The sequence below is a fragment of the Macadamia integrifolia genome, chromosome 14 (genome assembly GCF_013358625.1).
Source record: "Macadamia integrifolia cultivar HAES 741 chromosome 14, SCU_Mint_v3, whole genome shotgun sequence".
NCBI classification, from domain to species: domain Eukaryota; kingdom Viridiplantae; phylum Streptophyta; class Magnoliopsida; order Proteales; family Proteaceae; genus Macadamia; species Macadamia integrifolia.
In genome coordinates this window covers 26,306,720-26,321,119 of record NC_056570.1, presented here as the reverse complement: position 1 = coordinate 26,321,119, position 14,400 = coordinate 26,306,720, and the positions used below count along the sequence as shown (strand labels likewise).

General features: G+C 38.9%; 1 protein-coding gene across 1 annotated transcript; it reads left to right on the top strand.

The window, feature by feature from the left end:
• Positions 1 to 4,508: 4,508 nt before the first annotated feature.
• LOC122061181 (transcription factor Pur-alpha 1-like) lies at positions 4,509 to 13,892 on the top strand. The gene is made up of 3 exons (XM_042624391.1): positions 4,509 to 5,333; positions 5,447 to 5,494; positions 13,824 to 13,892. Exons 1-3 carry the CDS (start codon positions 5,079 to 5,081, stop codon positions 13,869 to 13,871), a joined length of 351 nt encoding a protein of 116 aa, XP_042480325.1. The 5' UTR covers positions 4,509 to 5,078; the 3' UTR covers positions 13,872 to 13,892.
• Positions 13,893 to 14,400: the final 508 nt, after the last annotated feature.

The following is a 14,400-nucleotide window of genomic DNA, read 5'->3' as shown; positions in this document are numbered from 1 at the left end:
CCATACACCATTTGGTTGGGAGCGCAACAATGCGATTTGTTAGGGAGGAAGGCGTTAAAAGGAGAATGACGATGGTGGTGAAATAGGGTCGATTTGGGCTGGGTTTCTTAAAATCCCAACTTAATCTTAAATCCTCAAAATTCAACCTAGGTTAAATCCAACTCAATCCAACCTTGCCAAGTTGACACTCAGGCCTAGCCCTACAAGGCTCAGGGTTGGGTCGGGGTTGACCCTGGCTATTTTTGTATTTTTTTTTGTTATTTTTTTTCTTACAAAGAATCACAAATGTTAATGCCTATATTTACTAAAGGGGGTTGATTTTAAGACTATGGCTAGACATTTTCCACCATTAATACTTAAATTTGCAGCAAGCAAAAGTGTCAGTTTGAATATAAGATAGACATTTTAATCATCTGGCGTCATCACATCTTCCAGAAAACTGGACAGGACAAATTTGGTCCAATTCTTCATGGTTGCTACTAGATCTAAAGTTCATATCAATATATAATAGGAGACACAAATACAACCTATGTAAAGAAAAGGGGGAAATCATTTGGCCATTTGATCATCTTAGCTCAATAAGTAAAAGTATGTGCTTTGTGTAACACATAATGTGGGTTGAAGTCATACATACAGCTTATGTAATGCTTGTGCAACACATTATGTGGGCCAAGGGGAAGGAGATACTATTACTAAACACAATAATAGGTCAGAATTAAAATTGGGCCTAGGTCTCAACCTAGGGTTGTCAAGTGGTTAGGCCGGGCTAGTCTCGATCGGGCCTAGTCGGGCTTGGCCAATTTCTAGGTTGCACAGTGAACCCCCGTTTAGCTAAACAGGCTTAGTTAGCGCGGGCATGGTACAGTCGATCAATCTCGGGCCTTAATCGGGCTACCATAAACGGGTCATAATCAGGCTATAGACATATTTAACTTTAAACTGGTCGTCTTTAAAATTGGTCTCTTAAATGTGCTTGAAAAGGAATACCAGTAAAATGAGGCAAAGATAGGCATAGCAAAGAAAAAGATTCCATAGTTAAAATGGATTAAGCCAAAGATGAGAAAAATAACTAAATTACTAAGGTACTCAATCTTTAACCCATGAAACTCAAATCAATTAAACTATGCCTACATAACCCAAGTTTAGTAAGTTCAAATCAATTACACTATGCATAAAAAATATGAATGTTCATATAACAATTACAACAATCTCAATTGTACATATCATATAACCTTAGCACTAAACACAACTAGTACCAAAAAAAAAAAAAAAAAAATACAAATAGTATTAAAAGGGTTGGGTTAGGTTGGGCTTAAAGGAGTCGGTTTAAATTAGGCTTGTAAATGTGTCGGGCCAATCGGACGCCCGTCGGGCTAGGTGGTTGCACCGTGTACTACCTGTTTATAAGCGACATGTTATTAATTGGGCCGGTCTAGGTCGCCATAAATGTGTTGGGCTCGATCAGGCCTATTGGTGCGGGTTTGGAATTAACACTCTTAGTCTCAAGACTCTCAACCCATACTCAGCCGAACCCTAGTCAGGGTTGGGTCGGGCTGGGCTGGATTGACCTTAATAACCGAGTTAGACAGGGTTCGGACTCAGGGCGGGCTAGGGTGGGTTCGAGCCGTTAGGGACAAACTTACACCCCTACTTCCCATTGTAGCAATGCAGCTCGTGGGGAAGCACTAGCTATAAGACTTGCACTCAGCACTAGCTATAAGACTTGCATTCTCTCAAGCTGTTGCATCAGGTTTCAGATGTTTACATGTGGAGTCAAATTGCGAGGAGATTGTGGAGTTGATCCAAGATCTTGATCTATGGCCATCTCTCCAAGGGAAAAACATCCTCTACAGTGAAGCACATCTGCGGTGAAGTGCAGTGACGCTCCTGTTGCTGACATGTGGCCGACTCTCCTCCACAGCTGAGAAGCTTCGCAGGAACCATTACCTGTTTCGACCCACTGAAGCTGGATACACTCTCCAAACCCACCCAATTTCGAAAATCAAAGTTCATTCAATTATATCTGTGTTTTTGTTCCATCATTAAGTTTGTTACTTTAGGAGCTCACCATGTATATTTTCGGTTTGCAAAGAAAGATGACCCACATGGGCTTATAGAGCAGAGAAGACAAGAGGTTAAGATCACACAGAGGTGGATTGATGATTATTATGCAGATTTTTAATAAACGATGTTCCTGGTTCACCAATTGGTGCAGAAGGAGAACCTTCTCAAACTTGAAGGCTTAGTTGTTTATTTATTTATTTTTTTTGGGTAGAAAGTTGTTTACTTATATTGATATAACTCATACTGATGACTTGGCACTGAGGTGGGGCAACCGACAAAAGAGAAGGTCCACTACATTGGCTGATTACGTGTAAAGTTGACAAGGGAATAATAGTACAAGGAGGTTGAAACAGAATTAGTTAGAAATGTCTGTGCGTGAGGGAAGGAAGTGTATTAGCTGGGCATATATAAGGCTGTAGGTCTGTGATGAGGAGGGCAATTAATAGAGTCTTCTTCTTCTAACTTCTTCTTCTTGGAGGTTGCTAACCTCGAAGTAAGAGTATTGCTCTAGCTCTCAACGAAAGCACCAAATTGGTAAGTTCCCAGAAAGCTAGACAAATACTACTACTTCGAGGGTATCAATGGAACACAGGGTTACTGAATTCCATTCTACCTGTTAATGTCTTCAAATTGATTATCCACATCCCACATCCCTTGAACCTGATCGATGGTGGTGCCATCTTTTAAAAAAGGGGGTCTCTCACTACTAAGGTTGTTGCTAAATTTCTCCAAATTAACTTACTAACTCTAGTGGGTGCTATAACAGATGTACTTGCATGTCTCCTTGCTCTCAATGTTGACGATTTTTTTTTTAAACTAAAAATATATCTCAAATTTAAGATGTTCTTTTGAAAATTGGCTATAAACAACATAAATGGATGGACATAGACACCACATGTGATCTGTGTCACAATGAGCACATGTTTTCCTTACCTGCAAGTTCTCAAAAAGAGTTTGGGTGCAGGCCCATTGGGATTGAGAATTAAGTGTTTGCATTTTTCCTCTTTTCCCAATTTAATAACGTGCTCTTTTAATTCTTGTAATCCTTGAGGAACGATTGGTGTCTTTTTTTTTCATACATTTTTCATAACCTGTTATTTCTTATGGATATAATGGAATTTGGTCAAACTTCGATACAAAAGTCCAAACCCTTATATTGTAATAAATCAGGTGAATTTCTGGATTGCATAGGTCACATGTTACAAATCAGAGTACATTCAAGTGAATGCTATTGAACCTAGATTTTAAACTAGACCAAAAATACTCTTTTTTCCTGACAATATGCTAATTACAACTGCTGTGTCCAACATGCCTCTTTATATATCAGGTTGGGATTGCCCTTTTGTCACAAAACAAATGCTTATTTCTCCTTTGTACCAAAAAAAAAAATGCTTATTTCTCCTTGCTAACTATGTATTGATAGGAGAAGGTAATGAAGTCGCAATGGAGGAATATTGTTCGGGATAGAAAAAATAGTCAAGAAGGGATGGGAGGTGCATCAGATGTGGAGCGATCTTGTGGAATTGGAATCTTTAATGACCTTTCACAGTTTTTTGAAGTGGCCATGGGTCACTATTCCTCTTCGAACTAAATTTGAGAGTTTTTTGTTTAAACCCTACGTTCGTATAAAAAGTGATAACGACATTACTGACTGTACGATCAAACATATTGCCCATAAAGCTATGTAGGGAAAATCATGATTACGGATAAGAACTATATATATCAAATCATGAACATTATGTAATTTCTTTTTCTAAAATCAGGAACATTATGTAATTTCTTTTTCTTAAAAAAAAAAAATAATGCAACGTGAAGCCAGAGTCATGGAGTTGCACATTTTGCACTCAGTGACTTGGTTGCCAATGGGGGAGGGGAGGAATGAAAGAAAGCCAAAGCTGAATCACCAGTGAATTTTGGCAAGTTTTCCTCTTGTAGAGAAGGAAGAAGAATTCTTTCAGCATGGAATAAAGAAAACTTGATCCTTAATTATGGAGATTCTTAATTATGGAGTTAAGGCTGAGTATGCCATCGTTGTGCCCAACAGTTTTGGGAAAACCCTCTGGCCATATCTTCATTCCAGGCACCTCATTGGTGGAGCTGCTAGCTCCAGAAATGCGAGCTACGTGCCCAACCTTATCTCCTTTAATTATTTACCAAGATGAGAGAAAATAGAAAGTGTGGGAAGCCAAGGCTGGGAAAAGTGTAGAAAGAAACTATAACAATGATAAAATACTAAACCTATGGCAAAGAACTCTGGTAATGTTGTGTTGTGAAATGGATAACCATCCGTATTATCCTCACTTTTGTAATATAAGCAGACATAGACTTCTAGAAGATCTTGAGGAGATGGCCTATCAGACTCTAGCTAGTAGGATTGCCACTTATCGGATGAATATGGAATGTAATAGGACCAATATTATCTAATGCATATTTTCATCTTAGCTGATCATAAAAAAAAACTGTAACAATGCGCCCAACACCCACGCCAAGGCCCCATTCCAGAACCCATACACCATTTGGTTGGGAGCGCAACAATGCGATTTGTTAGGGAGGAAGGCGTTAAAAGGAGAATGACGATGGGACTGGGTCAAACGCCATGGCTCCTAACCCAAACCCTAACTCTAATCTGCAGAAGCAGCGGCGGCAGCTGCAAGAGACCCAGAAAAAGAAAGAAGATGACCAAAAAAACAGTTCCACACTTAGCCATATCTCATAGTCCACTGCACCAGCTTCCCTCCCTATAATCCCGAGTCTGGATTTCCCTTTCTTCTGCTTCCATGCTTTCTATCATTTAGATTGGATAGTGATTAGAAATCGGTGATGATGATTATTCTGTCTTCTTAGTATCATCGACCCTTTGAGTAGTTTTATGCGGTCGTCAGGCTTTCGCAGCGTTTGGGCCTTTGGAGCTGTTCTGGTGGAACTGCTTTAGTAGTAGAAACTAGAACTAGAAGTTTTGGAGTTGGGGCTTGAGCTTTACCCAATTCTCTTTTGTTTAGAGAGGGAAGAAGAATATGGAAGGAAATTCTGGCGGAAACGATGTTGAATTGCTCTGCAAAACGCTTCAGGTGGAGCACAAACTCTTCTACTTTGATCTGAAGGAGAACCCTCGAGGTCGGTATCTGAAGATTTCTGAGAAGACTTCCGTTAACAGGTCAACTATCATCGTTCCCGTCAACGGCATTTCCTGGTTCTTAGATCTCTTCAATTACTACGTTAATGCCGATGAACAGGATGCTTTTAGCAAGGAATTGCAGCTCGACACTAAAGTATAAGTCTTTGCTGGTGTTTCATTCTCTTCTTTCATTCATTCTGCACTGTTTTTATTTTTCGCTCTATATGGATATCCATCTATGATGCTTTGATGGTGGTTGATGTTCAGGTGTTTTACTTTGACGTTGGCGAGAATAGAAGGGGTCGTTTTTTAAAGGTGAATTCCCATCCGGTTTGTCTATTAGTTCTCGTTGTTGTGAAGTTCTCTTTTCCTTATTTACTCAAGGGGAAAGTCTTTTCTTCTTCTTTCTCTTTTGGGTGTTTTTTTTTTTTATTTGATTGCTCTAATGAAGATTGAGTAGTGACCGATTTAGCATTTGGTTACATGGAATTTCATTTCTTTTCGAAATGTTCATTCAGTCGCCCTTTCTTTTTGGTGCGTTTTTTTTTTTTTTTTTTGGGGGGGGGGGGGTGGGGATGATTGATTACAAGTGTCTATAGAAAGAAGAATTGTAACAATGTTAAACGGCTCTATTTATGTACTATGCTATGAAAGCCAATTGTTTTGGAGTTTTTTGCAAATGGCTTGCATAAGTCTCTAGAGACACAATGTAGTTTTACAGTCTGTCAGTCTACATTTGTCCCTTTTGCTTGACCTATATGGCTGAAATGCTGCTCTTCGTGTTTTGCAAACATTTTAGTTGGTAAGAATTTCTGGTTGGAAATTTAAATCTGGCAAGCTTATTTTACTTTAGCTTAATTGGCTCTTTGAGCTATTGATGGACATGGATAAGTTTTCTTGAATACCTTTCAACTGCATTTGCAAACTTCAATAGAGATTTCACCCCAAAAATCCGAAGGAAGAAAGGAGAGAAAAGGGAAAGATACTGAAAGGATATTTGTGGGATCAAACTGTCTTTTAAATCCTGACCTTGGTTATAGTCACACTGACCAAAGAGGGTGGCAATGGACTGATGTAGATAAGTCACTTGGGCTTATTTTATTGCAAGTAAGCCTTAGGTTGTGTTATATATGTGTTGGGCCTTTGATCCCATGGGTTTTCTTTGAAATGAACCACTTTAATGGGTCTAAAATATGGGTAGAAGGTAGAAAAAGGGGATTTAATTCATTAGTTTAGTTAATTGCTATTTAATTCAATAAAGACCCATTAGGCCATTGGTCGGTTGTAAAGTCCTATATGGACTATTAGTTAGTTAGTCCTACTCCATGTTGGAGTCATAAAGTCAAGTCCTAGCCCTATTTTGAATTCCTTATTGTAGTAGGAGTGTCTAGTCCTATTGGGAAATTAGCTCCTAGTTGTAGTAGGAGTGTCTAGTCCTATTAGGAAACTAACTCCTAGTAGTAGTTTGATTGCTATTCTGCCCTCTATAAATAGAGGAGCCTATGTACTTATAATTTCAGATTTGAATGAAAGAAAGTTTGCATTTATGAAAGAAAGTTTGTAACTAAATGCTTAGAGTAGCTGAGATAGCCGTGGGTGAGAAGCCCTGGCTGAGATAACCGCTTCATTTATTCTCTTTCACCCTTCTCAACCCCTCATTTATTTTATTCTTCTTTTTTTTTTTTTTTTTTTTAATTTTCTGTAACATTCAAGAGGTATAATTCAGATTTTGATAAAAATTTGCATAAATTAGAACCGATCAGTAATCCTAATGGAAATAGAGAGAGATCGATCTCCTTTCTTTCTCTCTTCTGTACTCTGTTCAGTCAAGTTTTCAATTAGGGTATTCCAAGCCTCATAAGGGTCCCACGATTCTTACCTAGTCATTGTTGGAAGCATTCAGCTGCTATTCTTGAAGGTTCTCATTTTTCTCTCTCCTAGGTCAGAAAATCAAGAAAGCTTGTAATTTCACAACCAGCGATCAGAATCCTCTCAACTTTGGGGTTTTTGTACCCTCACTAGGGACTATCTACACCCAAAAGTGCAGCTCAATCAAACTCCCACAGACTTGACCACACCTCTCTCTGCTCAGCTCTATAGCAGGTCTTTCTCTCTCCTATCAGGTTGGGTTTTGGGTTAGTTTTGCTCTTATATGGGTATTGTATCCTTGGGGGATTATTTGACGGTCTTATTTCTTTGTTTCCTAGTCCTATTTGTCTTATTTGGGGTTATAAACTGCGGAGTTAGTTACTTGTAATCTACTCCTTTATTATGGACTCTCACAACCATAGAAGCTTTCTCCTTTCAATTGGCAAGTTCTGGGGAACAATTTAATCTTTCATAATTTGTAAGGAAGGATGGCTGCCTATGGAGGTAATAGGGTCCTTCTTAGGGCAAGGAACTTTTCATAAGGAAATCTATATCATTTTTATTCAATAGGTTCAAATTCAAAATGATGATATGGGATTCTATTGCTGGGAAGTATCAGGATCTCGAAACTTGCCTTTTGAAATTAACTGGATTGGAGCTATCATTTCCCAACATTTGCTCCTTGGTATATGGAAAACCTGTTTGGAGCAAGGTTCTAATTCTTGGCTTTTAACCTGTATTGAAATCAAAATTCCGGTCGAAACATGGGAAATTTCGAGGAAACCAAAAACTTTTTCTTGGCTTTTGGTGGAAATCATGGTTTCGACCCCTAGATAGTGTTTTTTTTTTTTGTGTCTGATTGTGTACAACCGATTTTTGACATTTCTGACCTAATCCATGAACTAGTTTCATTAAAAAAACACCCAAAATGGTTCTTGTGGTGTTGATCCAAGTTTTATAGTGTATGTTGAGCAGCTGAGTACACTGTAAACTAGCATAAATCTAGATATAACTTACATACTGGGGATGGAAATAAGCTATTAAAACAAGCAAAACATACTTTTGATTTGCAAAATAAGCAACAATGTAAGATGATAGGTTCTAGGTGGCTCCAATCCACGAGCCACGTACCACTGCAGATCTAGTAGCCGCTCCTCTGAATGCAATATAGATACAAATCCCATAACATGTTTTGGGCCCAATTGTTTTCAAAGTTCACCACTGCCCTTTTATAAGACTTATCATCAACATCTTGAAAGTATCCCAACTAGGGGAATGGCTCACTTAGACTAGAAGGATGTGGAGGTGACACACGTGGTTGGGTTAGAAACCCGAAGATGCTATCGAAAAAAGATGACCGACCACCTAAACACTTCCATGTCCAAATGAAGAAGAAGATCCACTATGCCCACCACTATTGATGTAGATAGAGTTATCAAAAGGAAGGGCAAAGCTGGCCCAAAATCTAGATCAATTTATGGTTGTTGAGCAGCAGGAGAACAAGGCAACAATTGGTCATCGATTGGAGCATCTTCCAGTAGAAAACCCAATTCGATTGGGATTGGGACAACAATAGTTTTATTTGTTAGTTAGTTTTCAGTTTGTGTTATTTTAGGAAAGTTTTTAGTTGTCAAGTCACAATGCTATTTGGTTTTTTAAGTCTTAGTTATATTTGGAAACTTGTTTGTTTGTGAGTTAGGTATAGTTATAATAGGAGTGGAAGTCAAAAGAATGGGAGATAGGATTATATCCATCAAATAGGTGTTGGAGAAAGAGGTTGTGGATATTGTTTGCACTTATGCACCCCAAGTAGGATTGGGGTAAAGTATCAAGCGTCAATTTTGGGATCACATGGATGAGTTAATGTAGAGTCTTAATCAAGATGAATCGATTATTATTAGAGGTGACTTGAACATACATGTTGGGAGGGATTGAAGAGGATATGAAGGTGTCCATGGAGGCTATGGTGTTGGGGAGAGGAATAAGGAGGGGACCTCAATCCTGGACTTTGCGGTAGCTTATGATCTTTTAATTGTGAACACTTTCTTCACAGAAAGAGAGGAGCACAAAAGTGGGAATATACCTGTCAAGTTGACTTTTCCGAACAAGAAGGGTAGACAGAAGGTTGTGTAAGGATTGTGAGGTTATCTCTAGGGAGAGTTCCACCCAACAACTGATAATCTTGGATATGTATCTTAGTACACATAAGCATAAGAGGAGGGAAGTTATTTACCCTAAGATAAGGCGGTGGAGATTAAAATGTGAGCACCTACATTCATTTACTATTAATTTGGGCAAACATGGAAGGTTGGACTTTGAAGAAGACACCAATGTGATGTGAAACGAGATGAAGACTTGTATCACAACTGTCTTGGCCCAATCTTTGTCTCCTAGCCAAACTATTGGCCCATATACAAATTATCATATCTCTTCTTTCCTAAAGAATTGGGGAAATTCTGACTTGTTTCTCAATGAGCATAGTCCTCTTTTATTTATAGTAGAATAAGTAGTCCTTATAGCAATCTAAGTAGTCCCTAAGAGCTTAAGAGTCCGTTTGGATATAAACCCTAAAACCCATTATTACAAGAATACATTATTCAACACTCCCCCTTAAGTTGGTATATGAATATCACACATACCCAACTTGGACAAAATAAAATAAAAGGTTTTTACTACTAAGTCCCTTTGTGAGAATATCCGCTAGTTGATCTTCACTCTACACAAAAGGAATACAAATAAGGCATTGCTCTAACTTCTCTTTGATGATATGTCTGTCGATCTCGACATGCTTAGTACGATCATGCTGAACAGGGTTGTGTGCAATGCTGATGGCTGACTTATTATCACAATATAACAACATTGGCATTTGTATGGACACACTCAGGTCATGAAGAAGACTCTGTAACCAAAGTAGCTCGCAAATCCCATACACCATAGCTTGAAACTCTGCCTCTGCACTCAATCGAGCCACAATCAACTATTTTTTACTACGCCACGTAACCAAGTTACCACCAACAAATGTACAATAAGCCAGTAGTTGAGCGACGATCATTTGGGGAACCTGCCCAATCAGCATCAGTGTATGCCTCAATCCTCATATGATCTGTAGGAGAGAATAAAATGCCGTTTCCAGGTTTTTATTTCAAGTACCTAAGGTTTTGGTTCACAATATCCATATGTGAGGAATATGGATCATGCATGTACTGACTCACTAAATCACTGCATGAGCTATGTCTGGTCTTTTATGGGATAGAATGAGTCTTCCAACCAACCTTTGATACTGAACTTTATCAATAGGTTCACATTCCTTGCTTCTGAGATGAGAGTTAGCCTTAACAGGAGTATCCAGGGGTTTACACCCTAACCTACCAGTCTCTGAGAGGAGGTCCAAGGTATACTTTCTCTGAAAGAGAACAATACCCTTGGTTGAATGTGCCACCTCAACTCCAAGAAAGTATTTCAGCCTTCCTACGTCCTTGATTTTAAACTCTTTACCAAGATAGGCTTTGAGTTTAGAGATTTCATCTGTATCATTGCCAGTAACAACAATATCATCCACATATACTATCAGCATTGTGTTATGATCATCCACCCTTTTAATAAATAGAGTATGATTAACATTACTCTAAGTAAAGCCAACTGCTATTATGGTCTTGTGAAAGTGACCAAACCACGCCCTGAGAGATTGCTTTAATCCATACAGAGCTCTCTTCAAGCTACACACCTTGCCCTGTGTTTCCGGACTAGAGTATCCTGGTCGAATGTCCATATACACTTATTCAGTTAGCTCTCTATGAAGAAAGACATTTTTGACATTTAGTTGCTGTAATTCCCATCCTTGGTTTGCTACACATAAGATGATAATTCGAACAATTTTCATTTTTGCCACAAGGGCAAAAGTCTCCTAATAGTCAATTCCATAAGTCTGGGTAAAGCCCTTTGCCACCAGTCTTGGCTTGTATCTATCAACAGTCCTATCAGCATTATGCTTAACTGTGAACACCCATTTGCAGCCAATTGGTCGCTTTTGCAGGGGAAGAACAACCAGATCTCATGTGCTATTCTTGTGAAGAGCTCTCATCTCCTCATTCATTGCCTCCTTCCACTTAGGTTCTGCATTTGCCTCCTGCCAAGTTTTAGGAATAGAAATAGACGACAAGGAAGATACAAATGCACGATATGATGGGGAAAGAGCATTGTATGCCATCACGTTGGAAATTGGATGCTAGGTACAAGTCTTATTACCTTTTCTATGAGCAATAGGAACATCGAGAGACTGATCAAAAGTAAGAAGAAAGGTTATACCTAGGAGAGAAGACTCAGGATCAGGAAGGAAGCGGTGGAATAGTAGTGGTAGTATGATAGGGTTCAGGCAAAGGGTTTTGGCAGTGTGATCGCAGGGTTTGGGCAAAGGATTCGGGCAGCGATGGGATGTTGGATTGCAGGGTTCAGGCAGGGATGGGAGATTCAGGCGGTGTATCGTAGGGTTCAGGCAACTGGTATGTGTGATGGCAGGGTTCTGGTTGGCGCAAGAGAGGATAGAGAAGGGGTCTGGTTGGTGCAAGAGAGGACAGCGGAGGGGTCTGGTTGGCACAAGGAGTCGCAGTGAGGTTGGCAAGAGGTGGTGGCAGTGATTGCAGGGTTTTAAGTGTAATAGGTTAATGGAGGTTTAAAGGAGAAGGCAGGTTAGGCAGCGACGGACAGATTCAGCGCAGGTGAGATGATCGTAGGTTACTGGTTTTTGCTAAGGGACGAAGAAGAAGATGGGAGAAATTTGGGTTTGGGGTTTGGTGATCAGACCTATTCTGATACCATAAAGAATTGGGGAAATTTTAACTTGTTTCTCAATGAGCACAATCCTCCTTTATTTATAGTAGAATAAGTAGTGCTTATAGCAACATAAGTAGTCCCTAAGAGCTTAAGGGTCCGTTTGGATATAAACCCTAAAACCCATTATTACAATAATACATTATTCAACATTTCCCTCTTAAACTGGCAGAGGAGCTCTTCTCTAATGGCCCAGGTCTAACCCACCCAACTACTTCAAGCCCGGTCCGGTCTTCTCACCCCACTATTTTATCTACCTCTATTTCTATCTCCAATCCCCCTTTAATCCAAATCTCTCCTCCTTCTTCCCCCACCGTCTCAGCCCTACTTGGTCCTCAGTAGAGAGGAATAAGAAGAAGAAGAAGAAAAAAAAAAAAAAAAAAAAAAAGAAGTCTTCTGGTTCTAGGGCCGGCTTTGATGCGAGCTTAGAAGTTGTGTGTGAGGGAGTCTCTATTACCCCTTCCTCCTCTTTTGAGTCTAGAGGGGCCTCTCAACGTAATGTGAATCCTGAGATTGATAGTTCTTCTAACGCTTCTTCGGATGAGGTGGATCATTGAACCATTTAATGCAGACCAAAACAGTCTGATATGAAGTCTGGTTTTTAAAACGTTGCCTGTTATCCTCTACCATAATAAGGGAATCAGTTACTCAATTTCTCACCAAATTAGGGTCAAGTAGTACAGAAAGTATTGGAAGTTTTAGATTTTTTCAAAGACTAGGGTTTTGATATACCCACTAACATAAGGTGGTATAGCTACTTGGGGAAAGCTCTTGAAGTATCCTATATTCCTATTTGATGGTAGGTAAAACTGTGGATTAGAAGTCTACTCAGCACCAAAGAGGAAGGCCAAGTGATCTGTATTGAAACTATTGAAGATTAAAGTCTGATGTTTCACACGGGACTGTAAAAAGTTTTAGAAACCTGACAATTTCTAAGTGAGGAAAAACTGACCTGATAAAATGTCAATGTTTTACTAATTTTCTCAAAAACATTTTGGTAGTCATTGATGTTTCCAACTATGTCCCACTGGCTGTGCTGGGTTTGAGATTTAGAATGCAAAAACTAAAGCCTGGCTTGGGTTAAATGATTGTATTTCGATCTGGGCCTTGTTTCTGCATAGTTGAGTCCAATGGACTCCACCGTTCTATAGAACAACGAAAACCATGCTGGGTGGCTAAAGAATGGCACATATCAGTTGTATATTTCTGTAGATACTAAAAATCTTGTTGTGAGAGGTCGAAAGGGTAATTTGATATTTTGGGCTCTTTTATTTTCTGTTGGATTTGCATTTAATTGTTACTACTAGTTTCTTCTATCCTTGGTTTATTTTGTCACTTTATACCCAAATTTTGCTTTCGACCATCTTTATATTTCATGCTACAAGTCTAAGGTGATTCTGCCTCTTAATTGTCATTTCTTTTTAGGTTCTTTTTCTTCCCTCTCTTATGTTTTTGGGAGGATTCTAAGCTCACCCTTTGGTCCTTATCTTGGTGTCCTAACGGAAGCAATTCAATTACTCATAGGATGCCCTCTAGCTCTTGGAAACTCACTCTGATTTGAAGTAATGATTAGATTAGCACTTAAAATCAAATTTGGAACGGGATTGATTTCTTTTGGGGCCTAGGATTTCAGTCTGTGTGAAAATTGTATGAAGTGCTATTTCACCTATGGTCCTGGCTCTCTGACGGACTTAAATATCTACTGATATGATTCCTGTGGAATTTATTCTCTTTATTCTTTTGAAATTTGTTTGTGTGTGCTGAAGCTTTGTTTACTTTATTCAAAACCTTATCTCCATGGTTCATCCTAAAACCTCATAAACCTCCATTGATTATTCCTTGATTAATGGACCTACTCTAAATACATGAACAGTTTTGGAAACCATACCCATACAGACAACTTTTCTATTATGTGGACTGATAATATGATTTTTTGACAATTGGATAGATGGGGAGCTTGGATAGATCACATGTCAAATTTGGTGGCCTATCTTGATTGTATGGCCTCACTGTGTATGTCTTTTTTCTCCTTATTTTTCAACAGTTCCTGTTTTTCAAGTAGTCCCAAATAAATTTGACCTTTTCAGATGAACGTAAAACGTTATATTAGAGTGGTCTGAAAATTAATTCATGGATAGATGACGACGTGGAACATTCATGGAGGCTTGGTTTGTTGGTCTGATGTTTATTACATGGAAATATCTTCACTATTTTAATAATAGGAGTGAGGTAGGTTTACTTTGTAATGAAGATAATGTAGGACTAGGTTTGACAAGCCAAACTAGACCCAAACAACAGGAACTTGTAGACCAAAGAACAACCAAATAACCACCCAACAATAGACAGCAACAACAGTCCAGAATAATCAGTCAACAGTCCTTAAACAAACCAGAATTATCAGATCCACAATCAGGAATTTCAGAAAGCAGAGTTTGCATCAACAATTAGAAGCTCCAGCAATAAAATTAGAGTAGTTGAATAAGTAGGATCAGAATCAAAACATAGCAGAACCAGATGACCAAAAT